At 46.0% G+C, this 27,455-nt stretch overlaps 1 protein-coding gene across 4 annotated transcripts in view; it reads left to right on the top strand.

Moving 5' to 3' along the window:
* LOC139553547 (kinesin-like protein KIF26A) overlaps positions 1-27,455 on the top strand; it is a 129,329-nt gene that overhangs the window by 97,195 nt on the left and 4,679 nt on the right. For 3 of the 4 annotated variants that reach the window (XM_071365990.1, XM_071365989.1, XM_071365991.1), the window contains exons 5-13: positions 8,031-8,223; positions 13,240-13,449; positions 14,808-14,901; positions 15,447-15,709; positions 16,567-16,750; positions 19,082-19,241; positions 19,739-19,901; positions 20,981-24,254; positions 26,302-26,495. In XM_071365990.1, the coding sequence (XP_071222091.1) occupies positions 8,031-8,223; positions 13,240-13,449; positions 14,808-14,901; positions 15,447-15,709; positions 16,567-16,750; positions 19,082-19,241; positions 19,739-19,901; positions 20,981-24,254; positions 26,302-26,495 (4,735 nt within the window). Of the gene's footprint in view, positions 1-2,748; positions 3,736-8,030; positions 8,224-13,239; positions 13,450-14,807; positions 14,902-15,446; positions 15,710-16,566; positions 16,751-19,081; positions 19,242-19,738; positions 19,902-20,980; positions 24,255-26,301; positions 26,496-27,455 lie in introns of those variants that run through there. The other variant, XM_071365992.1, reaches the window with a different exon arrangement.

Raw genomic sequence — 27,455 nt, 5'->3', positions numbered from 1 at the left:
TCCAGCAATCCTTCTGATACAGGTTGCAGTGATGAGTATTAAAACTGTCACCTGTAATAAAGCGAAGGGCGCTGTGGTAGACGGCATCCAATGGTTTAAAAGTAGTGGCTGCTGCAGTCTGGTAAATGGTGTCACCATAGTCAAGAACTAGCAGGAAAGTTGACTGTACAATCTGCTTCCTGCTGTTTAGGGAGAGGCTAGATCAATTTCTAAAAAATTAAGTCTACTTTAAATCTTAGCTTTTAAACTTTCGATCTTTATCAATTCAAACGACCAGATATTTATAGGCGGGAACCCGTTCGATGAGCGAGCCATCCAATGAGTGAATATGTAGCCCATCTGAGACATTTTTAGAGAACAATATTTAATTTTGCCCGCATTAAGTACAAGTTTTAAATCAACTAGGGCTTTCTGTAATGCAACAAAATCAGATTGGCCTCTAACATAGCTTGGTCAACAGTCAATGCAATGTCATACATGACCGTATTGTCTGCATACAAATGAATATTACAAGATTTAATACATAGACCAATGTTATTTATATAAATAGTAAAGAGAACATGTCCCAATACTGACCCCTGCGGTACATCTTTCATAATATTGAGGAAACTAGACTTGACACCATCAGAAAGCACACATAGTATTATGTTTCTCTCACACTTATGGTGGCTAGGGAGATGCCCTCCAGGGGGGGAAATCCTATTGATTGTTCCTTTAATTAAAAACACACCTTTACTGATTGACAAACACATGCATGCAATCAATCCTGAACACATGTGGAACTTCTTTGTTTGCTACCCATAAGCCAATGTTTTAGCCATTCCTTTCATTCATTACAAACCTAGAACCATTTCACCTCCAGACTCACCTGTTGAGAGCAGCAGAGACTCCAGCAGGTCTGCTTCTACATTGAGCCGGGTTCATTGTGATGTGGTTGTTATCAATGTGTTGTACATGTACAGTCTGACTGGGGCTCAGAGCTTCCATCTCCATTCAGACAGACAGGAGCTTGGCTGCTGCTAATCACCAGAGAAGGGAGAACCACGCCGGGGAGGCTAATGCAGTCTGATATCAGCCCCAGTGATCTGATCCCTGCATGAATGGCCAGAGCACCGTTATCTTGTCTGGGGAGAAAAGAGGGGGAACCAGAGAAAGGCAATGTCAAGGATGGTAAATGGGGCCAACATGGTAATTAGGCTGGAGAAGGCCATGTTACCTAAAGAGCCATGGTGCTGGGCTGAGGAACAGAGACACATTTCCCCAAACAAGCTAATGGGTGCGCCGGCTAATGACTCTCCGGTCCAGAGGAATTTATCTTGCTAATTTGACAAAGCCTGAATAGGGGGCTAGGGATATTATTGACAACAGGCCAAACTGTGAAACAGCAGGCGGGCACCCCCCTGCAGGCAGCCCCAAATATAGATGTCCATTCTGTCATTAACAAAAGCCTAGCAGAGCCTTTATTTCTGATGCCAGTGCTGCTCTTCCATTAATCTTACCTTGACTCATTCATATATATATATTGCAATAGTTATCTGTCCAAAGGGTCTATACAGAGGGTGACGTTGAGGGGCTGGATGGTGACTCCCTATACTTACCCCGTTTTGATGTACACATGAAACCACACCAAGCGTGATCCCAATGGGTGACACTGTCACAATGACCAATGTCCACATTAGGTTGGTCTTACAGTTATTGATCGCTGTCAGTATTGGTCTGTGGATTTGTAGGTAGGTGGTGGCCAAGGGTGGGTGGGGTTTGCCTTATCACTGCCCAAAACACCAAGGTTTCATATGTGAAATTAAGTGGATTTATCTCAATGTAAGACACTGCACAAAAATTGTTGTATGCGTTATGGGGCTATTATAGATGATATATTCTAGATAGTTTTGTGTCTCACACTCGACTGTAGCTCAGATATGGGGCAGTGTGTCAGAAGGAAAGATCTGTAGTCACTGGATATGTCTGCTCAATGGCAGAGTCACTCTGCTCACCCTAATGGTGTCGAAATCAGACTGCCTATTAAACAGGACCAGAGGAGAGCTAAAAGGCTTGCTGGTAAATTGGCAGTTGTGGGAATACAGGCTACTTTCAGACTAGCTTCGCCCACTCACACACTAAGCTTTCCCTTTTTTAACCTTGACCAGACCGCTGAGTGAGTGCACTGTCTGTCTCTGTCGGCCCTGCATAAATCTGCCTCTCTACCTGTCATCTGTTCATTGTCTGTCCTCCTCTCTCTCTTTCCATTGAGTGAAAGCATCGTTCAGCCAGCATCTGATTCAGTGGTCTATCCATCTTCACACACTTATTAAGTATCTCCCTTCTTATCTATCTGTCACTCCTTACAATTAATTACATTATCTCAACTAACTAATTACATCCTCAGTTAAAGACAAATGCACACAAATGCACACACACACACACACACACACACACACACACACACACACACACACACACACACACACACACACACACACACACACACACACACACACACACACACACACACACACACACACACACACACACACACACACACACACACACACACACACACACACACATACACACACACACGTGTGCGCTGTAGGCATACTAACCTAATCTGTTTGAAGCAAAAGAAGAGAGGGTTCCTTTATGCATGAAGTATTCATGCGACGTGTGTGTGTGTGTGTGTGTGTGCATGTCTGTGTGTGGAGACAGAGAGAGCGACCGGGAGCAGACAGCAGTAGCACACTGACACCTCATCTGGCTGTCGGAGGGAAAAGGGGCTGGGCTGAGAAGAGAGAGCGAGAAAGGAGAGAAAGACACGGCAGGACAGCTACCAGCATTTCTCCGGCAGAAGGAGCAGGTTTGAAAGCCGGAACAGGAGCAGGAATTCTCCCCATTCCCATCCCCCCCCCCAGCCCAGGCTAACACTGGTTCTCTCTCCACCTCCTGGCTGTCTCTGACTGATACCTGCTGCCGAGCCCTCCTCCCTCAGCTTGTGGCACGGGGCACAGGAAAGGACACAGCCATCAGGACTCCCTGCTACAGCCACACGGCAGAGATGTAACAGCATGGATTAACTGGGAGAGAGAAAAAGAGGAAAGAAATAAACACAAACCAATGGCTATTGGATGAAAAGAGAAAAGGCAGTGAAAGAGAAGAAGACAGAAAAGGAGAGTGAAAGAGAGAGAGAGAGATCTGAGTAGGACCATCTTGCCAGACTGATGGAGAGCCTGCCTCTGTTGGAGGTATTGCATCTTTGAACTGAGACTGAACTTTTGTTTGTGGAGAGGTGTGGACACAGAACAGGCGTTTGTTTCACTGGAATATGTACAGAGGAGGAGGTGCTTCTCTCTACTCTGACCTCCTCTTCTCCTCCTTCTCCTCCTCTCCCTCCATCCTAAGAACCTGTATGGACCCCCTGGACCTCCTTACTGGGACCTCTGCTATCCACCCCATCCTCTCAACCCTCTTGGATTTGTCTCAGTCCTCTATGATGACGTTGGTTTCCCCCTTCCTCTGTCCCCTTGGCTCCTTACAAACCGCTGTGCAATCAAGTGGAAACCTCAGTGATTGCGATCGGGGCTAAAAAGGACACCCCTTGCCCCCGTCAGTGACGGCCCGCCTCTTTCTGCTCTCTCCCTGCGTCTCTGATGCTAAAGTAATGGAGAACCCTGGACATGGAGACATGGACCCTAAAGTTGAACTTGGGCACTTTCATTAGATAATGGATTGGAAAGAGCTGTAAGTACTCTCTTTCTCTCCATCTCTTGCACTATCTTGCCATTTTATTATATTGTATTTAGGCACTATTGGACAATTTACTCTTCAGTAAACCTTCTTAATTTGCCATGTATGAAAAAATGTCAGAGGGACTGAGGCTTTTTGTTTACTGCCTACCTGCAGCGCTGTATTGCCTGATAATCCTCTAAACTGGCTGAAATGTGTTTGGTGTATTTGAGCATGCATTCAGATATTCAGACCCAAGGTGTGTACTGAAACGGCTTCATTAGTACAGAGATGGGTGTTGAACAGGTGGGCAAGCTGTAGTGGGTGAGGGAATCCGAGCCTCTCCTCCCTCTACATTTTCCATTGAGCGTACACAGGCAGCTCCCTCTTACTGGGAAGGTGAGAGTGAGAAAGAAAGAGAGAGAAAATAGAGAGGGAAAGCCATGTGACAAGCAATTAATTTCCCCATTAGGGTATGTGTGCGTTGTTACAGAGGCGAGGGCTCAATGTTATTGCTCATCGCCCATTGAGTGGTTCTGATGGAACAACAGAATTAGACACAACCCTGACTCTCTCTGCTCTCTCTCTCACCTTTCTCTTTCCCTCCTTTCAAATAGACTTTTCTTCTCATTGTGTGACTGGTTTTAACCCTCAAAGTTACAGGCATACCCTGCAATGCCGTATGGGCACTTAGAGGGACAGGGGAATAAGCAAAAAATGGAACCTCTGAATGCTATCCAAATGTTAATTGTAGTTCACTGTTTGTTGCCGTGTGTCTTTGTCATGTTGGCAGATTCCTTTCATCTCTATGACAGCACCTCTGAATGTATCTAATCTGAGAGAGAGAGAAAGAGAGAGAAAGGAGAAAGAGGGAGAGAGAGAAGAGAGAAAGAGCCTTTGTCTTGAGCAACGAATGTGTAATGCAAACTCCCTGTCATACATGTGCAGACTGACATTTACGCACGCACGCACGCACGCACGCACGCACGCACGCACGCACGCACGCACGCACGCACGCACGCACACACACACACACACACACACACACACACACACACACACAGAGAGAGAGAGCATTGCTGAGTTTTTCTTTCCTTTTCTTCATCTCACATTCATCTATTCCATCTCATTTTCTCCCTCACACTCTCCTTCTCACATGCTATCACACACAGACTGGTCCCTAGGGAGAGCCTCCTCCTGTAGCCCTCTTGGTTGTAATAATAATTTCATCAGCCAGCGGTGTGTTCCCTGATTGTGCTCTTGGGTTGTCGCTGCAGGGGGCGTGCTGTACTGGGGAGGTAGGGAGGGGTGGGGCTGTCACTCCAGTGGGGTAGACGAGGGTATATTTTGATAGCCGCCCACCTTGTCCGGAGGAGCCCAGAGCAGCACTAATGAGCTCAGGCTGCTGGGCTCTCAGGCAACAGTCTCTCGCTGAGACAGACACACGTGGATGGACAGGCTCTTTCTCTCTTTCTCGCTCTTGCTGTAGCCCTCCCTCTTTTCATCTCTCATTCCATCTTCATTTCTCTCTGTCTGTTCCTCTTGTTGACAACCATTTTTTGTCTCTTGCGACTCTCCAATTCTAAACTGTGTGACTGAAAAGTGTTCAGTGCATATGAATGACCTGTAGATGTTCCTTTACTCTGACCTTGACTTTTCAGTTGAGGTGTGGTTGTAACTGACACACAGTAGTGCCATATCACTGGCTGTTATAAGTGTGGCTTAATGTTACAGATTTACATAGCTGGTAATAATGCAGTTAGACTAAAAGGAATGTGTGCGTCTCACTCTGTTGGCCTTGTGACCAATCTGTGCCACTCCAGCGCTAACTCTGAGTCGTAGAGAGAGATAGACGGACAGAGTGAGAGGAACCGAGTGAGAGGGAGAGAGAGTGAGAGAGAGGGAGAGAGGGGAAAGAGTGAGAGAGAGAGAATGAGGGAGTGAGAGATAGTGACAGAGACATGTAGAGTATATGTAGAGTCCCATCACACAGTCGGATCTTACCCTGAGAGGTGTGCTAAATGCCAGAACAGCGGAACTGCGTTAAGACAACCACTTAACGAGATGGGCTAACTAGCCCACAGTACTAGGATAGGTCTATCTACAGTGCCTTGCAAAAGTATTCATCCCCCTTGGCGGTTTTCCTATTTTGTTGCATTACAACCTGTAATTTAAAGGGATTTTATTTGGATTTCATGTAATGGACATACACAAAATAGTCGAAATTGGTGTAGTGAAATGAAAAAAAAGTGGTGGGTGCATATGTATTCACCCCTTTTGCTATGAAGCCCCGAAATAAGATCTGGTGCAACAAATTACCTTCAGAAGTCACATAATTAGTTAAATAAATCCACCTGTGTGCAATCTAAGTGTCACATGATCTGTCACATGATCTCAGTATATATACACCTGTTCTGAAAGGCCCCAGAGTCTGCAACACCACTAAGCAAGGGGCACCACCAAGCAAGCGGCACCATGAAGACCAAGGAGCTCTCCAAACAGGTCAGGGACAAAGTTGTGGAGAAGTACAGATCAGGGTTGAGTTATAAAAAAATATCCGGAACTTTATATCCCACGGAGCACAATTAAATCCATTATAAAAATTTTAAAAAAGAATATGGCATCCCAACAAATCTGCCAAGAGAGGGCCGCCCACCAAAACTCACGGACCAGGCAAGGAGGGCATTAATCAAAGAGGCAACAAAGAGACCAAAGATAACCCTGAAGGAGCTGCAAAGCTCCACAGCGGAGATTGGAGTATCTGTCCATAGGACCACTTTAAGCCGTACACTCCACAGAGCTGGGCTTTATGGAAGAGTAGCCAGAAAAAAGCCATTGCTTATAGAAAATAATAAGAAAACATGTTTGGTGTTCACCAAAAGGCATGTGGGAGACTCCCCAAAAATATGGAAGAAGGTACTCTGGTTAGATGAGACAAAAATTTGAGCTTTTTGGCCATCAAGGAAAACGCTATGTCTGGCGCAAACCCAACACCTCTCATCACCCCAAGAACACTATCCCCACAGTGAAGCATGGTGGTGGCAGCATCATGCTGTGGGGATGTTTTTCATCGGCAGGGACTGGGAAACTGTTCAGAATTGAAGGAATGATGGATGGTGCTAAATACAGAGATATTCTTGAGGGAAACCTCTTTCAGTCTTCCAGAGATTTGAGACTGGGACGGAGGTTCACCTTCCAGCAGGACAATGACCCTAAACATACTTGGAATGGCGTAGTCAAAGTCCAGAACTCAATCCAATTGAGAATCTGTGGTATGACTTAAAGATTGCTTAGCATTTTCAAAGTGGTAGGTATGTTGTGTAAATCAAATGATACAAACCCCCGAAAAATACATTTTAATTCCAGGTTGTAAGGCAACAAAATAGGAAAAATGCCAAGGCGGGTGAATACTTTAACAAGCCACTGTATTTCTCACTCTTCTCACCAAGTCTGTCTATCAGAGGACTCAGTGAATGGGGGATCCAGGGATCAGTCATGTTTTTCATGGGACATGACCAGGGCCCCCCTAACAAGCTTCACCTATATACCTGAGTAACATATGAAATAGCAGAACATTTCTTATCACAATCACTTCAATTCTATAATGAGAACAAACATTTCCATTGCCTGTAAGGCAACATTGTGCCAGCCATCCTTACCTGTCATGTTCCAGTCATGTTCCTGTGTTGTTTGAAGAAGATACATGGATCCATTTAGTGTACATTAGCCCCATGACAACCACCAGCTGACCGACTAATAACACAGGTGTCATGGCGGCTTGTCTTATGTAGAAACCTGCAAAGCCCTGCTGCAGAATTGGGCTTGATTGTGTCTTTAGTTCCATAGCAGTGCGTTAGCAATTGCAGTGCTGAAATTAAAGCATTTGAGAATTTTATGTTTGTACTGTTTTGAAGTGGAGACCTGGAGCATTTTACAAAGCCTTGGTCACAGGTAGGGAGTGGGGAGTTGAAAGAGAGGTAGCATTGGGAGTGGTGGCACAGCGCCCTTCTCCTGTCGACTTTGTTTACTTTGGCAAAGACAAAAAGGAGCTTGTTGACCTTTCCGCTACAATCTCAGTGTGGCTTCTAAAGGCTCTGCACACCCTCACAAATGTCAACCCTGACCATTAAATCAATCAGCTGAATGATTATACAGCCCTCTCTCTGTTGGATACCTCACTATGAAAAAGATAAATGCCTGGTGGCTCCTATGAAGTTTATCTTCCTTCCTGCCCAGCACAATACAGATGACTCGCTAATGTGTATGTTTTTGAAGTTAGGTTGAACTCTTCTTGTGTTTGCTCCTCCCAGGGCAGCTCAGAAGCTGAACCTCTCGTCCAAGCGGAAGAAGCACCAGCCTCCCTCCCTGCTGCACCCTGGAGCCCAGGAGCCCTCCATCTACCCCACCAACTTCAGCGGCATCCTGCAGCTCTCGCCACCCCCCGCCCCGCCATGCCTGCTCCGCGCTGTCTCAAAGGTCAAGGAGAACCCTGGGATGGGAAAGGTAAGGAGCAACAGGCATTGCTTGTATACGCAAACAGGCCTACAGTATGAACACACACGCATATGTTTATGAGTGACTGACATTTAAATGGGAGAATGCACAGTGGCGACGCATTAGTACATAGACAGCCAGTCGTCTGGTCCAGTCCATACAGATGCAGACAGATAAGCCTGCTGGAATGTCATAAATTCACTCAGTTTGTTATGGCTGCATTCCTCCCTCTGAATGGACTACAGTTTGTGAGGGAAAGAAAACACAACACTTCAATCCAATTCACTTACCCAGAGTCAGATGAACTTGTGGATACCATTTTTATGTCTATGCTTGCAGTATTAAGGAAGTTAGCGGTAGTTTCGAGAGCCAATGCTAACTAGCATTAGCTCAATGACTGGAAGTCTACTGTTATAGTAGCAATTCTACTGTACCTGAAGGAAGTTTCGCTAACTTCCTTCATACTGTATGCAGAGACTTCAAAATGGTATCCACTTGTTCATCTGTCTGTGGGTGAGTAGAACAATGACAGAATCTCACAGTATCCCTTTAAAAGCTGAAAGTTTGCAAACATTACTACAGCGTATTTCAATATTCATTCCAATGTTCTTACACATCACTGCATTTTTTATAGTTCTATTGGCTGGGATCTCTGACTACCAGAAGGGCCCAGTATTGGCTACTTTTTGTATATAAACTAGTTCTTCAGAGACTCTCCCACTACCTCAGCTCACGTATCAACTGGAGATCAAGCAATTTTCAGACCCACTCTTTGGACTGGCTGGTTCTAGAGGTCCCGTGGTTCTAGATGTCCCGCGGGTGTCCACTGATCTGGGGGAAAATTATTGTAGTTTTATGCACCCAGCTCATGGAATAGGCTTCAGGCCACCTTGAAATTAGACTCGTTGGTCTCCATTGGACAGTTTAGATGGCATTTAAGGGAGGTGATATGTGAGAGTTGTTTGTTCTGATGAATCTTGTTGTATGTATTGTATTGATATGATGTATTGTATGTTCATGTTCACAGGGATCCCTTGCAAATGAGAGCCTGGTCTCAATGGTGACCCACCCTGTTTAAATAAAAGTTAAATACAATTCCTGCTAGCTGCGTTCCATAAACCTCTTGATGAAATCGAGCAGGATGGCGATGATTGGTCTGTCAATAGCGTTAGTGCTGTATAAACACACCCTTCCTCTAGGGTTTATTGGGTATTGTTTGCTGGGCTGAGATCCTGTATTTACATAGCAGAAGAAGTCCCCTAACAAGATTAGGTCCCACCTGGTTGGGAAGTTGTTGCTTACTCTGCCAAATTTCCACACCATTGAGAAATTGTTCCATATTGTGAATCTCACTTCATAAAACACCAGCATTATTAACAAGCTTCCTCTCCCTACACCTTTTACTGAGCTAGACATTATGTATGTGACAACCACAGGGTTGTTTTGAAAAGGAAAATCAGCTTGTTTACAGCATTGTTCTGAGTTTATAACCTCAGGTTACCTCTTCATTAACTAGGCTGTTATGGGAAACTCAATCTCTGTCATTGTGTCTCAAACAGTACTGCAGTTTGGAGTCACCTGGTTCAGACAACCAGGAGTTCACTGCTGTGAAACAATGCATGTTTGAGGAACCACAGCCAACACGATTTGAACCACAGCCAACACGATTTGAACCACAGCCAACACGATGCATTTTCTGTGGTCAAGAATTGACTGAAACACTGAGAGGCATAGGTGATGTTTTGTTATGTATTTATTTAAGACCCACATGTCCATCCAAGTGTAGTTGATGTCATTGCTGACCCAGGCGATGTGTCAAGTGGAGGGTTTGGACATGAGGAGGGGTGGCTGCTGGGGTAAAATCCCAGCTAATGGATTGCTTAGTGGGATCAAGACATAGGAGAACAGGACCATTAGCAGAGGGGCCCGAGGTGTTAAAATGCAGCAGAGGTCCAGATGATCCTCACCGGTCACTGGTATCACATCTCTGCCAATGTAAATATAGAAGCTCTAGACATTAGCTATTGCTCCCCCGCCCGGGTTGTGGGCCGGCCAGGCTCAGCAGTCATATATGGAAACCTGTTTAAATGTAATTTGCTTAACATATGTACACGTCAGTCATGATAACAGCCCCCTATGGAGCACAAAGAGAGTTTGCACTCAGCTGCCGGAAAGCCAGAGAGGAATTCCCTCTGTGGCAGAATGGGATCGCCACCACACATTGTTCCTTAACGCCAGAGCCAGGATCTGTGGCAATATTTATAAACACGCCAGGGGAAGAATGGGCCTTTTGTGTGTGCACGGATGGCACAGGAGAGACACACAGAGGATGAAAGGACCAGCCCTGTGTCAGTTTTGCTGCCTTTGCAGAAAGGGGAGGTGGGGGAACAGTTAGAGGTGTAATCGGCTGTCTCATATCGCACAGCCTCTCACTGGCATCATAGTCGTTTTTGTGTGATGTATAAAAAAATATTTTTATTGTCCCAGACTTAATTTGTTATCAATGCATGGTTGTTAAAGATCAAGCTGTTTGTAACCATGGAGGAGGAGGGGAAGCGTGCCAATGCACTGGTTTAGTGGATTGACTACCACTATGCTAAACCCTAAACACACTGAGCTGTCTGCCGATGCACTGGTTTAGTGGATTGACTACCACTATGCTAAACCCTAAACACACTGAGCTGTCAGGGAGGAGAAACACCACTATCCATTCCTCTTCCTGACAACACAGATGTTTATGTCTCCTGTCTGTCATCCTACAAGATAGTCAAGGTTGAGTTTTCACAATCAAATGTTGACAGAATGAATGAGGATGATTTTCTTATCAGAGGAACCATCCACTCCTACCTGTTCTTTATAAATGGTGTTGCAGTTGTCATAGAATAAAACAGGTGAGATTGTGTTTGAGGAGGCTTGGCAGGAAGAATGACAGATGAAAACACACACACACACACACAGCTTGCATATAACGTGGTGTGCATGCAGATGAAACCTTACTCCACTTTCTCCAGTTCAGGAAGTACCATCAGACACAGCTGGCAGAATGGCTCTGCAAGTCATGGCCATAACATAGTTACAACATTAGACTAGAGGAGACATGTCATGGCCATAACGTAGTTACAACATTAGACTAGAGGAGACATGTCATGGCCATAATGTAGTTACAACATTAGACTAGAGGAGACATGTCATGGCCATAACGTAGTTACAACATTAGACTAGAGGAGACATGTCATGGCCATAACGTAGTTACAACATTAGACTAGAGGAGACATGTCATGGCCATAATGTAGTTACAACATTTGACTAGAGGAGACATGTCATGGCCATAACGTAGTTACAACATTAGACTAGAGGAGACATATCATGGCCATAACATAGTTACAACATTAGACTAGAGGAGACATGTCATGGCCATAACATGGTTTCAACATTAGCCTAAAGGAGACATGTCATGGTCATAACAGAGTTACAACATTAGCCTAGAGGAGACATGTCATGGCCATAACATAGTTACAACATTAGACTAGAGGAGACATGTCATGGCCATAATGTAGTTACAACATTAGACTAGAGGAGACATGTCATGGCCATAACGTAGTTACAACATTAGACTAGAGGAGACATGTCATGGCCATAATGTAGTTACAACATTAGACTAGAGGAGACATGTCATGGCCATAACGTAGTTACAACATTAGACTAGAGGAGACATATCATGGCCATAACATAGTTACAACATTAGACTAGAGGAGACATGTCATGGCCATAACATGGTTTCAACATTAGCCTAAAGGAGACATGTCATGGTCATAACAGAGTTACAACATTAGCCTAGAGGAGACATGTCATGGCCATAACATAGTTTCAACATTAGACTAGAAGAGACATGTCATAGCCATAACATAGTTTCAACATTTGACTGGAGGAGACATGTCATAGCCCTAACATAGTTTCAACATTAGACTAGAAGAGACATGTCATAGCCATAACATAGTTTCACCATTAGACTAGAGGAGACATGTCATGGCCATAACATAGTTTCAACATTAGACTAGAAGAGACATGTCATAGCCATAACATAGTTTCAACATTCGACTGGAGGAGACATGTCAAAACCAATAACATAGTTTCAACATTAGACTAGAAGAGACATGTCATAGCCATAACATAGTTTCAACATTAGACTGGAGGAGACATGTTATAGCAATAACATAGTTTCAACATTAGACTAGAGGAGACATGTCATAGCCATAACATAGTTTCAACATTAGACTGGAGGAGACATGTCATGGTAGAGGTGTAGTAAATCTACATCTTAAACATGACCAGTGACATATACCATCCTATTTACCATACTGTGTTAGGATCATGGTGTACCGTGACAACGGAAATGACACAGAATCTAGGGACTAAGTATAGACAGTACAGATCTCAGAGTTGTTCTGAGAGAGTGACGGAGAGAGATAGAAAGAGAGGGAGAGAAAAAGCGGGGCCATGTGTTCCCATGTTGCAGAGCTGCAGTCAGAGTTGCTCTTGGTCCAGAGAGCAGCCTGCTGGTTGGATAATCCCTCAGCATGGTGGGCAGCTCAGAGTCACAGTCATTAAGGGCCCATATTACATTCACTGTTACGATTTACAATATCAGCTTTACATTGACACCATTAGGCACATGTGTTGACCCACGAGTGGCAGCTTAACTTGCAATGGTTGTCCATTTGTCAGGGGTAACCTTTGTCTCCATGGTAACAGGCACTGTCGTGTCCATCATCGTTGACTTGATGGAAATTATGTTTATCCAGATTCAGCGTTGCCATGTGATTTCAAGATGTCCATTTTCTCCCCACTACAAATTCCTGCTATGTCCCCTGTAGCTCTATGTGTGTATCATGTTAGCTATTTTATGTGCCTGCTTTATCTGTGTTTAATGTGTTTTTTCACCATATGTTTGCTTAAATGTATGTTCTTTGCTCTCTCTCTCTCTCCCTCTACTCTCCTCTCCTCTCTTCTCTCCTCGTGTTGCAGGTAAAAGTGATGATGCGTATCTGCCCCTCCCTGGAGGCTCCTGATTCGTCAGAGTCCATGTCCTTCCTGAAGGTGGACCCCAGGAAGAAGCAGCTGACCCTTTACGACCCCTCGGTCAACGACCACGCCAACTCAGGGCACAGGAGAGCCACCGTGGCCGTCCCAAAGATCTTCGTCTTCGACGCAGTGTTTACCCAGGATGCCTCTCAAGTAAGGACCAAGCAATTGAGGAGTCTGTGTGTGTGTGTGTGTGTGTGTGTGTGTGTGTGTGTGTGTGTGTGTGTGTGTGTGTGTGTGTGTGTGTGTGTGTGTGTGTGTGTGTGTGTGTGTGTGTGGCAGTGTGTGGCAGTGTGTGGCAGTGTGTGGCAGTGTGTGTGGCAGTGTGTGGCAGTGTGTGTGTGTGTGGCAGTGTGTGGCAGTGTGTGTGTAGGGGGACACTCTTTCAAGGGTAGGAGGATATCTTCATGCTGGCTGGGTGCGGTCCAGGGGCTTAGTAGAAAAATGCCTGTCTTTGGTTGGGGGCATTCTTCCCATTATGGGCCTCAACAGCTGGCCCTTTTAAGTCTGGGGAATTAATTTAATTCAGTCCACTTATATCTAACCTCTCCTTTCACAGTCCAGTTATATCTAACCTCTCTTCTCCCAGTCCAGACCTTATAGTCTATTCGAGCCATTCCCAAATTAAGATCAAAATGGAAGGGCCAGACATTGAGGACATGTAACATCCAGACAAAAATGTTCCATAGAGGTCTGTTTAGAAACATTTCTCAACAAAACCATTGAGATTTCCATTGATCACTCAGTATCTTCTGAACTGATTGTTGAAGAGATGAGATCTAGCAGTGAGGCAACATGCTGTTAGTACCTACTAAAAAGGGAACATAAACCATCGACTCACGCTTTGTGTTGCTCCCCATAGAGCGTACAATCTTTAGGTTTGAGAAGCTGAACCATTAGGGATCTCATCAAGCATTGGTAGAGTCAATAGCTACAGGGTCTACAGCATGGATCAGTGTCTCCACAGTGGGGGTAAGGTTCAGAGCTTCCTCCATCAGATACATCTCCTCCACAGTAAGCCAGCTGATATGAGCTGATAGCCCTGCTCCTGCTCCAGTAAGGCAGACTGAGACGAGGCTGCTAGATTGTGCCGCTGGGACCACACTGCTGGCGGCTAACAGTAACAGAAAGCTGTTCTGCAGTAAGAGGCCTTCTTATCTGTGTTATGTATGGGAGGAGATCTCTGTCTGCAGCAGAAGCCTTGCCCCAGTGGAGCCATGGTGGTGAAACAGATTGTAAAGATGAGCCACACATTGCAGCATTTGTTCCTTTTGACGACGCCCATCTTCCTGATGCTCCTCCAGTGTTTGATTGCTAGAATAATGTTTTTGTAGAAATAATTGGGAATTCTCAAATTGAAAATACTTTGTACGTGTATGTGTTTGGCAATGACTTGATATTCCTATTATGTTGGAATGTACACAATTCTAAAAGGGGAATGGCAGATATACGCTCTTTAACCACTCCATCTCTCTTTATCTATCTCTCTCTTTCTCCCTCTCTCCTTGCAGGCAGAGGTGTGCTCAGGGACAGTGTCTGAGGTCATCCAGTCTGTGGTGAACGGTGCGGACGGGTGCATCTTCTGCTTCGGGCATGTCAAGCTTGGTAAGCAAGCTCCGCTACTCAACTGAAATCTGGCAAACGGACTTTGTTAGACAAAGAAAAGCCTCCCTTTATCGGTTTGATGCCCACATTCACAAATGGATTAGTGGTGCAGTGGAGTGGGCTGAGGAGAAAAGAAGACAGTGGGGAGGGGCTAGTGAGAGATGGTGGGGGCTTGAGGGAGGGAGACTTCTATATAGAGGCTGCAGGGAACAGTCTTGAATTAAAACCACTGTAATTGACCTGGACTCTTCACCCAGTCTGGGTGAAAAGTCTAATTGAGTCACCCTTTTCTTCTCCACTGTGCTCATCCTCCAGGAATTGCTCCTTGAATCACCCCCTTCATAAGTTCTTAGAGATACAGTAGATTCCCAATCAACAGGTGTAATGCATTTTCCTCTCCTCTACACATTCCAGACAGTATTACTAGGGTTTCTTAGTTTTTCGAAGGGAAATTAGCAGCAGGCTGTTGCCAACAGCACAGGCCTTGTATATTAATATCTCCATCCCCCTTCCCCGCCGTCTCTCACCCTCTCCTCCGTCTCCAGGCAAGACCTTCACCATGATTGGCAAAGACGGCTCCACCCAGAACCTCGGCATCGTGCCCTGCGCCATCTCCTGGCTCTTCAAGCTCATCAACGAGCGTAAGGAGAAGACGGGCACGCGCTTCTCTGTCCGTGTGTCTGCCGTGGAGATCTGTGGGAAGGACGAGGCGCTGAAGGACCTCCTGTCTGAGGTGTCCACGGGAAGCCTTCAGGACGGACAGTCCCCAGGGGTCTACCTGCGTGAGGACCCTATCTGTGGCACTCAGGTGAGGAAAAAAGGTGGCCAGATGCGTGCCTGTTTTCCTCCCTTTCTTTGTTCTCACTCTCTATTTCTCTCACTCTCTGTCTCTCTCTCCCTGTCTGGTATATATTAGTGTCTGTGTATTGATCTGATTCTCACTACTACCTACCTCTGTCTACCCCAAAGATGATCTGTTTTCTTTCCTGTGTACTCTGAGCCCATATTTCCCTGTCTTACCTATCTCAATAATCCCTGCGCTTTATTCTCACCAAAGCCATCCACAATATTGCTGTCTTTCTTCATACCTTTTTATTGACTCCCCTGTCAGCATGCTTGAGCATCTATTACTCCTGCATTAGCTCTGGCCCTCTGGATAGCAATGGGACTAACTTGGGGGTGGGGGTGGGGGTGGGGGGGATTTGAAGGCACTGACAGGTATTGCCGTCAGATGTTGTTTTTTTGGGCTCTGTGTGGAACATGACCTCAAAGGCTGCCTGGAGTCCTGTGAAGCTTCTCAAGGCTTCTCCTCCAACCACGTGGTGTGGGCCCCCTACTAGATGCCCCCTTTCCTCCCATTCCCCACTCCCCCCTCTCCATACCCCACCACTACAACATCCGTGTGGAGGGAAGTGCCCCTGCCTCCTGCTCCTCCATTACCTTCCATAATCCCACTCCCTCTGTGTGCATACCTGTTTCTTTAATTGCCCCCAAGACCCAATCTAATGGGTAAGAAATGTGTGCCTAGGTCCAATTACCTGGCTATCCTCTCTCTCTCCTCTTTCTCTTTCCTTCCTCCAATTCCTCCAACTATTTTTCATACTCTCTCCTTCTCTTTATTTTACCCCCCCTTACCCTTACCTCACCTCTCTCTTCCCCCCTCAGCTCCAGAACCAGAGTGAGCTCCGCGCCCCCACGGCAGAGAAGGCAGCCTTCTTCCTAGACGCGGCCATCGCAGCACGCAGCACCAGCAGGCCCGACTCAGATGAGGAGGAGAGACGCAACTCTCACATGCTGTTCACACTGCATATCTACCAGTACCGCATGGAGAAGAGCGGCAAGGGAGGCAGTGAGTACAACTGCTACTACTTCTACAGGTAGTCTAGCAGTTAAGAGTGTTTGGCCAGTAACCGAAAGGTCGCTGGTTCGATTCCCCAAGCCGGCAACGTGGAAAAATCTGCAGCTCTGCCCTTGAGCAAGACAGTTAACCCCCAACAACAACCCCGGGCACCGATGATGTCAATTAAGGCAGCCTCATGCATCTCTATGATTCAGAGGGGTTGGGTTAAATGTGGAAGACACATTTCAGTTGAATGCATTCAGTTATGCAACTGACTAGGTATCCCTTTTACTACCACTACTACACTAAGCATATCAATCATTACTACATGATTTGAGGCGCTCTCTGATCTCTAGTGTCACTCTGTGTGTTTTTGACAGTGATGGTGTCGTATTTTCATTCATCATTCTACTATACTATTTATAATTTGCCCATTCGATTCAACAAATGCTCTGGCCTTTTCGATTCATCCTCCAGAGATGAATGCACTGAACCATATTGCTGCACATGAACAGATTTTTTTTTTCACTTGCTGATTACGGACTTAATCGAGTAAAGGAAATGACCAAGAATTGAATGATGATGACTTTATTATGCCTTAATGATAGTGTTACTTAGCAGATGTAATTCCCCCCATCAGTTCTGCTGCTGAAAATAGTAGTACTATAGATATCTGTGCTGTCAGAGATTACCATCATAGCCATAGGAGACTTTACTGCACTGGGCTAGATGGTGGATAAAGCCGCAATAAATCTGAATGGATAACAAGCCTCCAGCCTCTCGTTTGGAATGTTTATGGATGGGTGAAAAAAATAGACTTGTTTGCATTCATGGGTTGTGCTTAGCGGAACGAGAGCGTGGATTTGAAGCACACAATTTCTAAGTCTTGCTGACAAGAGTTTAATGGTTCGCCGCTGCCGCCTAGTCCCTCGGGAGGCTGAAAAGATTTGTCATGGGACTTCGGATCCTCAAAAAGTTCTACAGCTGCAACATTGAGATCATCTTGACTGGCTGCACCACTGCTTGGTATGGTAACTGCACCACCCTCTATCGCAAAGCGCTACACAGTGTGATGCAGACAGCCCAGGACCTCTATATCAGGTCAGAGGAAGGCACGAAAAATGGCCAAAGACTCCAGCCACCCAAGCCAAAGACTGTTCAGTCTGCCAAACAGTACTGGACCATCGGCTCTCGGACCAACAGGCTACCCACAAGACAGCTAAATATCTTGCACTGACTATATGTACACACTCACACAGAAACTACATACACACTTTTTTAATTTTATTCTTATTTTCAATGACAGCCTAGGAACACTGGGTTAACTGCCTTGTTCAGGGGCAGAACAACAGATTTTTACATTGTCAGCTCGGGGATCCGATCTTGCAACCTTTCGGTTACTAGTCCAACGTTCCAACCACTAGGCTACCTGCCACCACACACATACACACACACACACACACACACACACACACACACACACACACACACACACACACACACACACACACACACACACACACACACACACACACACACACACACACACACACACACACACACACACACACACACACACACACACACACACACACACACACACACACACACACACACACACACACACACACACACTTTTACACTCATCATATGCTGTTGCTACTCTGTTCTTTATTTTACTCTTATTATTATCTATCCTGATGCCTAGTCACTTTACCCTGCCTTCATGTGCATATCTACCTCAAATACCTCATATCCCTGCACATTGATCTGGTACTGGTACTCCCTGTATATAGCTTCATTCCAAAAGGCTCGTAAGCAAGCATTTCACAGTTAAGTCTACACTTGTTATATTTGATTTGATTAGATTTTAATCTGAAATAAAATATCAGTGACCTACATTACAATGTGCTGCCCCTCTGCTGAAAAACATTTTGAGAAATTCTGCTCCCCTTCCGTCTAAACTGAATCAATGTATACTTTTACTTTCATAGCACAGCCCCCCAAACTAGTCATCATCTCCAATGACTATTTAGGTACCAAATACAGTGATTGTCCTTCTTTGTTTTGTATATATGTGACAACAAGATACTTTTATGTGTCTGGAACGTTATTACCTGTCTGTTAAACTGAGACAATCTCAGCCCAGATTTGAATCACTTCAGACCGAGAGGCTTACTCATGAATAAATCAGACTGCCATGTCTGGTCTGGTCTGGACTGTGCCACTCCTGACTGTAAGGCGCAGCAGCAGCATGTGGGAACCCTGCAGAGGGAGTGTCTGACTGTGTCTGTGCTGAGATATAACTTCACCTGGCTCTTCCTCCTGTGTCATCTACAGTGTCGGGCGGACGGAGCAGGCTGCACCTCATAGACTTGGGGAGCTGTGAGAAGGTCCTCAGTAAGAGCCGAGACGGAGGGGGAGGCCTGTGTCTGTCTCTCACTGCACTGGGAAACGTTATCATGGCTTTAGCCAATGGAGCCAAGCACGTACCTTACAGGTAGGGGAACTAGTACTGAACTTTCTATCTATACCTTGAATATGTAATATGCAAAGGAGTCGAGTCATGTAATGAAAATGTTCGAGACAAGTTTATGCAAGTACATTTAACTTGACTATCAAGGCTGTGTTTATCCAGCGTGCTATAGACTTAAAGAAATATCTCAGTGTTAGCTATGTAGTTTGCTACACTATGGAATCAGAAATGAGGTGAAGAGCTAGAACGCTTCATTTGGGGAATGCAGTGCAGACAAAGTGTGAAATGGGGAGAGCGAGCGAAAACGGGAGGAAATATACTATAAAAGGAGCGTTCAGCTTAGAACCCGACATAACAGTCGAAGAACCAGTTCTTCCAAATGTGATATTCAAAAGATCTCTGGCAACCCAGACTAATATAAGGCGTAGAGAACCGTGGTTGAATGTAAACCGACACTGATATAAGGGACTGAAACATCCTGCCATTTCCTGAGCAGTGATGTGTGAACGTATCATTTCTAGGGACAGCAAACTGACGATGCTGCTGAGAGAGTCGCTGGGGAACATTAACTGCAGAACTACAATGATCGCCCACATCTCTGACTCCCCTGCCAACTACACTGACTCCCTCACCACCATCCAGCTGGCCTCACGCATCCACCGCATGAGGAAGAAGAAGTCCAAGGTTTGTGTCTGGACTTGCAGAGCTTTCAGTATCATACATTGTTTACATTGATTAATAGACATGGGTATTCTCCATTTGAACAGTAGCATATTTCGATGTACAGGGAACTGTTTTGATGAGGGAAAGCCATAGATTTTCACAGTTATAATAAGTATTTAGTGATCTCTAGAGTGTATTACAGTGGCTTTATTAGCAGAAGTTGCACTGTTCACCATTTCATGTAGTAGCCTATTCGTAACTGAGATCTTGAAAAAGCTATTCCCACTTTACTGTAAATTGGAGGCCATGGTATGAAATTAATCAGGGCCTCTCTTAATGCAAGATTATTAATTCCATAATTCAGAGTTAGTTTTTCTTGCCTGCTCAACACATAATCATGTAATCAATAGGGCTGCCTAACAGGGTTGGGCTCAATTTCAATTTAGGCAGTCAATTCAGGAAGTAAACTGAAATTCCAATTTAATGATTGAACAAATCAGCATACATTTTTACTGACTTCTCAATTAACTGAAAAGGAGAAGCTATTTATGTCAAAAGTTAGAAGAATGTGGGATTTTAAATTCAAATCACTTCCTGAATTGACTGCCTTCAATTAGAATTGATCGCAACCCTAATGCCTAAGGATGTGTGTAATGCATGCCCTCGGATTCGGGAAATATATACTCCAGATAATTAGGTGTAATGACAGCATGTATTTATTTAGCATCTGTCTTCGGCGTAATTATAATGCATTCTACGGACACTGATTCATATTATTGACATTCATTTCAGTGTGCCTATTGATGTTCAACCTGTAACCTTTAAATGTATTGACTGACGATTTTAAAGTAATTTATATTTGCCTTACGATGTATTCCACCGTGAATTCATTATGCGATTGAATTAACTGTAAATCTACAGCAGGAAATGGGAAAATGGTGGAGAAAATTATATAGACTTTTTCAATAAGTCTAAAGTAAAAATTTTATGTCTTGAACATGTGAATTATGCAGAAAGTCTAAGTATGTAGCACATTCATGTGCTAAGCACATTTCCTATATACACTGTTTTGTAAGTCTCTGTATGTTTCTGTGTTGCAGTATGCATCCAGTTCCTCTGGAGGGGAGAGCTCCTGTGAGGAGGGGAGGGTCCGTCGGCCACCTCACCTCAGACCCTTCCACCCCCGGACGGTGGCCCTGGACCCAGACCTGCCCTCCCTGCTCAGCGACCCAGACTACTCCTCCAGCAGCGAACAGTCCTGTGACACCGTCATCTATGTGGGGCCGGGGGGCGCCGCCATCTCAGACCGGGAGCTAAGTGACAACGAGGGCCCCCCCACCTTCGTTCCCATCATCCCCTCCCTGAACAGGAAGCGGTCTGGGAAGGAGGGCCCCCTGGACAGGGATCACTTCTTCAAGTGCAACACGTTTGCTGAGCTGCAGGAGCGCCTGGAGTGTATCGACGGCAGCGAGGAGCCTACAGCGTTTGTTGGAGAGGGCAGGGGAAGTCAGGCCAGCCCCAAGGTGGACAGCAAAGCAAAGGAATGCCCTGGCTCTGTTTCCCCAAAGACTGTAACTAAAGCCTCCTCCTCCCAGGAGAACATATCACCTAAACTTGCTCCTAAATCTGTAGCCATTCCTCCATCCAGTAGCCCCCATATCAGCCCTTCTAAGTCTAAACTGGAACATTCCAGAGGGGTGTCACAGAGCATATGTAGAACAAGTGCTGATGGTGAGAAGGTGATGTCAGAGAGCAGAGCAAGCCCATTCATACAGGGTGTGGCCACGGTGCCAGCCTCTGAGCCAGTAGTACGGGAGAAGGTTTACTTCAACAAGAAGCCCTTACCCAAGCCTGCTCCCCCTCCACCACAGCAGAGAGACTCAAGCAGGGGCAACGGAGAGGCAGAGGAGAGGTCCCCCACCAGAATGCCCCCTGTGGGAATGAGCCATCAGGTTGGAAAACAGGGGGAGTCTGGGGACCCCTTCCTTGATAGGACCCAGACCAGGGGACCTGTAGAGGTGTGCCAGCTACGCTCCACCCTGAGAGAGAGGTACATGGACAGGGACAACCTCCGGGCTACGGTCACCCTGCAGCAGCCTGTGGAGTTGAACGGAGAGGATGAGCTGGTGTTCACTGTGGTGGAGGAGGTTTCCATCGGCAGCATCATAGACAGCGGGCGGCCCTCCAGCATCATCAGCTTCAATAGCGACTGCTCCCTGCAGGCCCTTGCCTCCGGCTCCCGGCCCGTCAGCATCATCAGCAGCATCAACGATGAGTTTGACGCCTACACATCTGCTGTGAGGGGTGCAGAGGTCAACATCGAGGTGCTCACCCCCTTACAGGATGACTCATTTGTGTGTGTGGGCAGCAGGGGCTCGTCCATCAGCTCCTGGCTCAGCGAGGTCAGCGTCTGTACTCTGGAGAGTGAAAGGGTACACTCTGCAGACGTTTTCCTCCCACAGACTAAGCACATCGGCCCAGACGGCACCTTCTACCTGGATTCCATGGGTATGTTCCACTGTGAATCATCCCGAAGGGATGCCAAGAACTCCCTGAACGACAGTGGCTTTAGCTTTTCTGAACTGGACAGTGACAGCACAGCACCTAGCAAACTGTCCCTGACAAAGTGCCCTCTGTCTCCCGAGTCAACCAAAGGATCCCTCAGATTCCCATCCAAATCAGCTAAAGTTAACTCTCTCAGCTCCTCCTCACAACCCTCCCAGGGCCCTTACATAGTCCACTCCAGTCTTCCCAGGAAAGTGAAACCTACCTCATCAATAGCCTATAGTAGCAGCAGCAGTCGTGAACCACAGAGACAGGATGTCAAGCAGGAGGACCCCTGGCAGCGCATTGTCAACCACTCTGAACCTCAGCTTCCAGACTCCAGCGCCCCCAGCAAGCTCCCCAGAACCCCAGTAAGTGGCATTCCCTGCCGCAAAGCTGGTGTTGTCAACAGCAATGGTGTATCTCGCCCACCCAAGGTGCAGGGTTCTACCTCAGCTCAGAGGGTGGTGGATGGCTGTGAGAAGTCCACCAGTAAGAAAGCGGAGCCCCCCAGCAAGATGCCTCAGCTCAGACGAGGGGCCACCACCCTGGGCACTGTGCCTGTCATCCACGTCTCCCCAGAGACCAAGGCCACAACCCAGAACATCACCACTACAACCAACATTCTCAAGTTCTCCTCTCTGGGGAAGAATGGAAAGGCAAATGGGCAGCAAGCCAGCATGCTCCCCAAACCTGGTGGTACCTCACCTCCTCCACCTCCAGTGCGTAAGTCCAGTCTGGATCAGAAGAACAGGCCTCTGCTGCCCCAAAGTGCCTTAAAGTCTGTGTACGGTGAAGCAGGGAGGCCCAAACTTACCAGGGGGGCGGTGTCAGAGGATGAGCTAGAGATCCACTGCAGAGTAGACTCCAACAGCCTCAAAACCTCCAGCCTCAGAGGTGACTACACCCCGGCCAAAGCCACATCCAGTCTGAGGGCCAGAGGAGATGCTAGTCGGCAGCATTACGGCAGTCAGATGCCTCTGGAAAGGAGTGACAGCATGTCCATGGTGGGCTCCAAGCCCACTCTCAGTCGAGAAAACAGTGGAGCCAGCCTGGGCTGCAGCAAGTCCAGCAGATCCATTCCCAGATTCGGTGTACCAAACTCAACCAGCTCTCCCATTGCTACATCCCCAACCTCCCCCTGTTGTGCTACAGGTGCTCTAGGTAAACCTGGGCAGGTCAAAGGTAGTGTTAACCCCAGGGCACTAGGAGCGGTCAATGGAAGTAAGGACCGTTCATTGTCAGCGAGCAACTCTAAGGGCCTGAGCTCCTCCACAAAGTCCCTGGCAGCTCCAGCAACCAGGAACCCCAATGCCAACCTTCCCCCGACTGGCAAGACCTCCGCCCCGCGAGCCACGGCAGCCGTCAGCAGCAAGCCTGGCCGGGGGACCATCATGGGCACCAAGCATGCTATGCGGGCAGCCAACAGCCGGGTCAGTGAGCTGGCATCAGGCAGCACATCAGGCAAACACCTGAGGGGCTCAGGGGACTCTGACAGTGGTAATGACAGTGGGGTGAACCTGAGTGATGACAAGTCCCCCGTGGCCATGCTGCCCTCCCCCTACAGTAAGATCACAGCCCCCAGAAGGCCGCAGCGCTACAGCAGTGGCCATGGCAGTGACAATAGCAGTGTTCTGAGTGGAGAGCTGCCCCCAGCTATGGGCCGCACAGCCCTCTTCTACCACAGCGGGGGCAGCAGTGGTTATGAGAGCATGATCCGGGACAGCGAGGCCACAGGCAGCGCCTCCTCTGCACACGACTCAATGAGTGAGAGTGGAATGTCCTCCTCAGGCCGCCCCAGGACATCCAAATCCCCCAAGAAACGCAATGGTAATAGCTCTGAACCTGTATACATCATTATGCATTATCTATCTGATAATATCCTGAACAACAGCATACTGTAGGTTTAGTCTGGGAATGGATTGAGGCATTCAAAAATGTAAAAGTTCCATAAAATCCCAAGCATTACTCAGGTCCTTTTACAAGTTGTCTTGTTTAACCTCTCTAGGGTATGTGGGACAGTAGCGTCTCACCTCTTCAACAGCCAGTGAAACTGCAGGGCGCCAAATTCAAAACAACAGAAATCCCATAATTAAAATTCCTCAAACATACAAGTATTTTACACCATTTTAAAGATACACTTGTTGTAAATCCAGTCACAGTGTCCGATTTCAAAAAGGCAAAAAAAAGCACACCAAACGATTATGTTAGGTCAGAGCCAAGTCACAGAAAAACACAGCCATTTTTCCAGCCAAAGAGGAGTCACAAAAAGCAGAAATAGAGATACAATTAATCACTAACCTTTGATGATCTTCATCAGATGACACTCATAGGACTTCATGTTACACAATACATGTATGTTTTGTTTGGTAAAGTTCATATTTATATCCAAAAATCTGAGTTTACATTGGCGCGTTATGTTCAGTAGTTCCAAAACATCCGATGATTTTGCAGAGAGCCATATCAATTTACAGAAATACTCATAATAAACATTGCTAAAAGATACAACTTTTATGCATGGAATTTTAGATCCACTTCTTCTTAATGCAACCGCTGTGTCAGATTTCAAAAAAACTTTACGGAAAAAGCACACCATGCAATAATCTGAGTACAGAGCTCAGAGACCAACACAACCCAAACAGATATCCGCCATGCTGTGTAGTCAACAGATGTCAGAATAGCATTATAAATATTCACTTACCTTTGATGATCTTCATCAGAATGCACTCCCAGGAATCCCAGTTCCATAATAAATGTTTGTTTTGTTCGATGAAGTCCATCATTTATGTCCAAATACATCCTTTTTGTTAGTGCGTTTAGCCCAGTAATCAAAATTCATGACACGCTATCACTAGGAGCAGACGGTGGGATTTCTTCTCAGGTTTTTGCCTGCCATATGAGTTATGTTATACTCACAGACATCATTCAAAGAGTTTTAGACACTTCAGAGTGTTTTCTATCCAAATCTACTAATAATATGCATATCCTAGCATCTGGGCCTGAGTAGCAGGCAGTTTACTCTGGGCACACTTTTCATCCGGACGTGAAAATACTGCCCCCTACCCAAGAGAGGTTAAGCCCAGTCTTTGTTGTTATTTACAAGCAACTGTGTGATGTCAAACAGTCCACTTGTTAAATAATGGAGAAGGTTGTTCATGGAGGTCATAAGCCCTAACCACTCCTCAATAAAGCCTATTGTCTAAATGTTACACAGCATGTCTATAAATACCCCCGATTGCTGTGCAGATCAGCTTAGACAATCTCTTGTTAAGGGTTGTTAAGGGTCAAGGTTCACTGCTGTTGACTTTATGTGTGTCATGCTGAAAGCAGACTGAGTGGTGTTCCCATCTGAAATAAGAAATACATTTCTACAGATCTCCTGAATGAAGCAGTATGCCAGAGAAGTATAGCACAGAATATCCAAACAACATCAAGGACAAACTGTCGCTTTCCCCAACTCCCCCAGGAAATGTTGTACCTCATCAATCTAACTTTTTAAAATGTGATTCTTATAGTTGGTTTTGTCACCTTTCTGATTCAGCAGAAATTAGATGTCTTTGAACTCAGTTGAACAGCAGCAGACACTTCCACTTGTTCCAGCTGTCTTAGATTTATGCAGTCAATCTTTTAAATTCATATTGTTTGGTAGGGATTTAAAATAGACAGTGGTGAAAGCCTTATACATATGCAATCAACAGCACGCTCAGGAGGCCTGTGTAAAGCTGGCTATCTCTTTACATCTCAGTCTCACCCTCTTTACATCTCAGTCTCATACATATTTACTAATAGATAGAGCTGTACAGCTCGGCCCTGGCAGATATTACCATTGTATATTTCCAGCAGTAATTGAGGTGCCTGTCTGTCTGTGTCTCTCCAGGGCTACAGCGGAGGCGGCTCATCCCGGCCCCCCTGCCAGACACCTCGTCACTGGGGAAGAAGGCTGGCACAGCTGGCCAGTGGGTGGACCTGCCGCCCATGTCAGGACCACTGAAGGAACCCTTCGAGATCAAGGTGTACGAGATCGACGATGTGGAACGGCTCCAGAGGCGACGACAGGAGGACTTGGTTGAGGTGAGTGAAGGGTCATGCTTACTGTCTGTAATACAAGCTCCCCATACTGTTAATCCACTTATTTTAGAGTCATTAGGTTTAAGTTCATCAATACATACAGTACATACTGCTTAGCAATGTCAAGCTCAGCAATAGTCTGCACGTGTCACATTGATCTCAATATTCTGAATGTGCTACGTTGAAGTCAGGCATGCAGACCCAGCGCCAGGATAAAGTGACTAAGGGGGCAGTGGAAATCGGTGAGGGGGCACAATTATTTGGGGTTCTTGCATTTGAATTATATTAAAGTCTGCTTATGTCACGCAATACCATAATCAACATAAAAGTTAAAATACAGAGACCATAGAGTGCTTTTGACCAAGAAGTGACAAATTGTTGCACTCTATCAGCACCATGGACAGCACCCTACACGCTAAAGCGAGGCTTTTGAAAACCTAGACTGGTGTCTAAGGAAGTCATTTTGCCATTCCATACCCTAGGTTTTTGCTGAAATGACACCACTGGCAACACCACCAAGATTTTGATTTTAAAAAACAACCAGCTAGATTGTTCTTACCTTTTCAGAAGAGTTTGCAGCTGATTCTCTGTGGAAGTTCCTGAGTAATCGATCATTCCATTCTCCCCGAAATCTTCATGTAAGATCCCCCTCAAATGCCAGTTGGATTAGTTGAGCTTTCCTCAGGTGTACTGTAGCATGCTTCTTCTGTGCTGACTGAACACGTTTGTCAAAGTGGAAAATGAGTTCTCGCATGTAGCTGTGGACGCCCCAAAGGTCAATCCATGTGTCAGTCCAGTAAGCACGGTCGGCATAGCGGAGAGAGGCCCAGAGAATCGTTGCAGGATATCAAGTGGGGTCCATATCGTCCTCATTGGAGCCAGAGCGGGCAATTTCAGTCTGCAAAAACTGGCGAGCGACACTAAACTCAGCTTCCACCAAATCTTAATTTTTTTATTATTGTT

Source organism: Salvelinus alpinus, chromosome 25 (assembly GCF_045679555.1).
Source record: "Salvelinus alpinus chromosome 25, SLU_Salpinus.1, whole genome shotgun sequence".
Lineage (NCBI taxonomy): Eukaryota > Metazoa > Chordata > Actinopteri > Salmoniformes > Salmonidae > Salvelinus > Salvelinus alpinus.
This window is presented reverse-complemented; position numbering and strand designations above follow the sequence as displayed.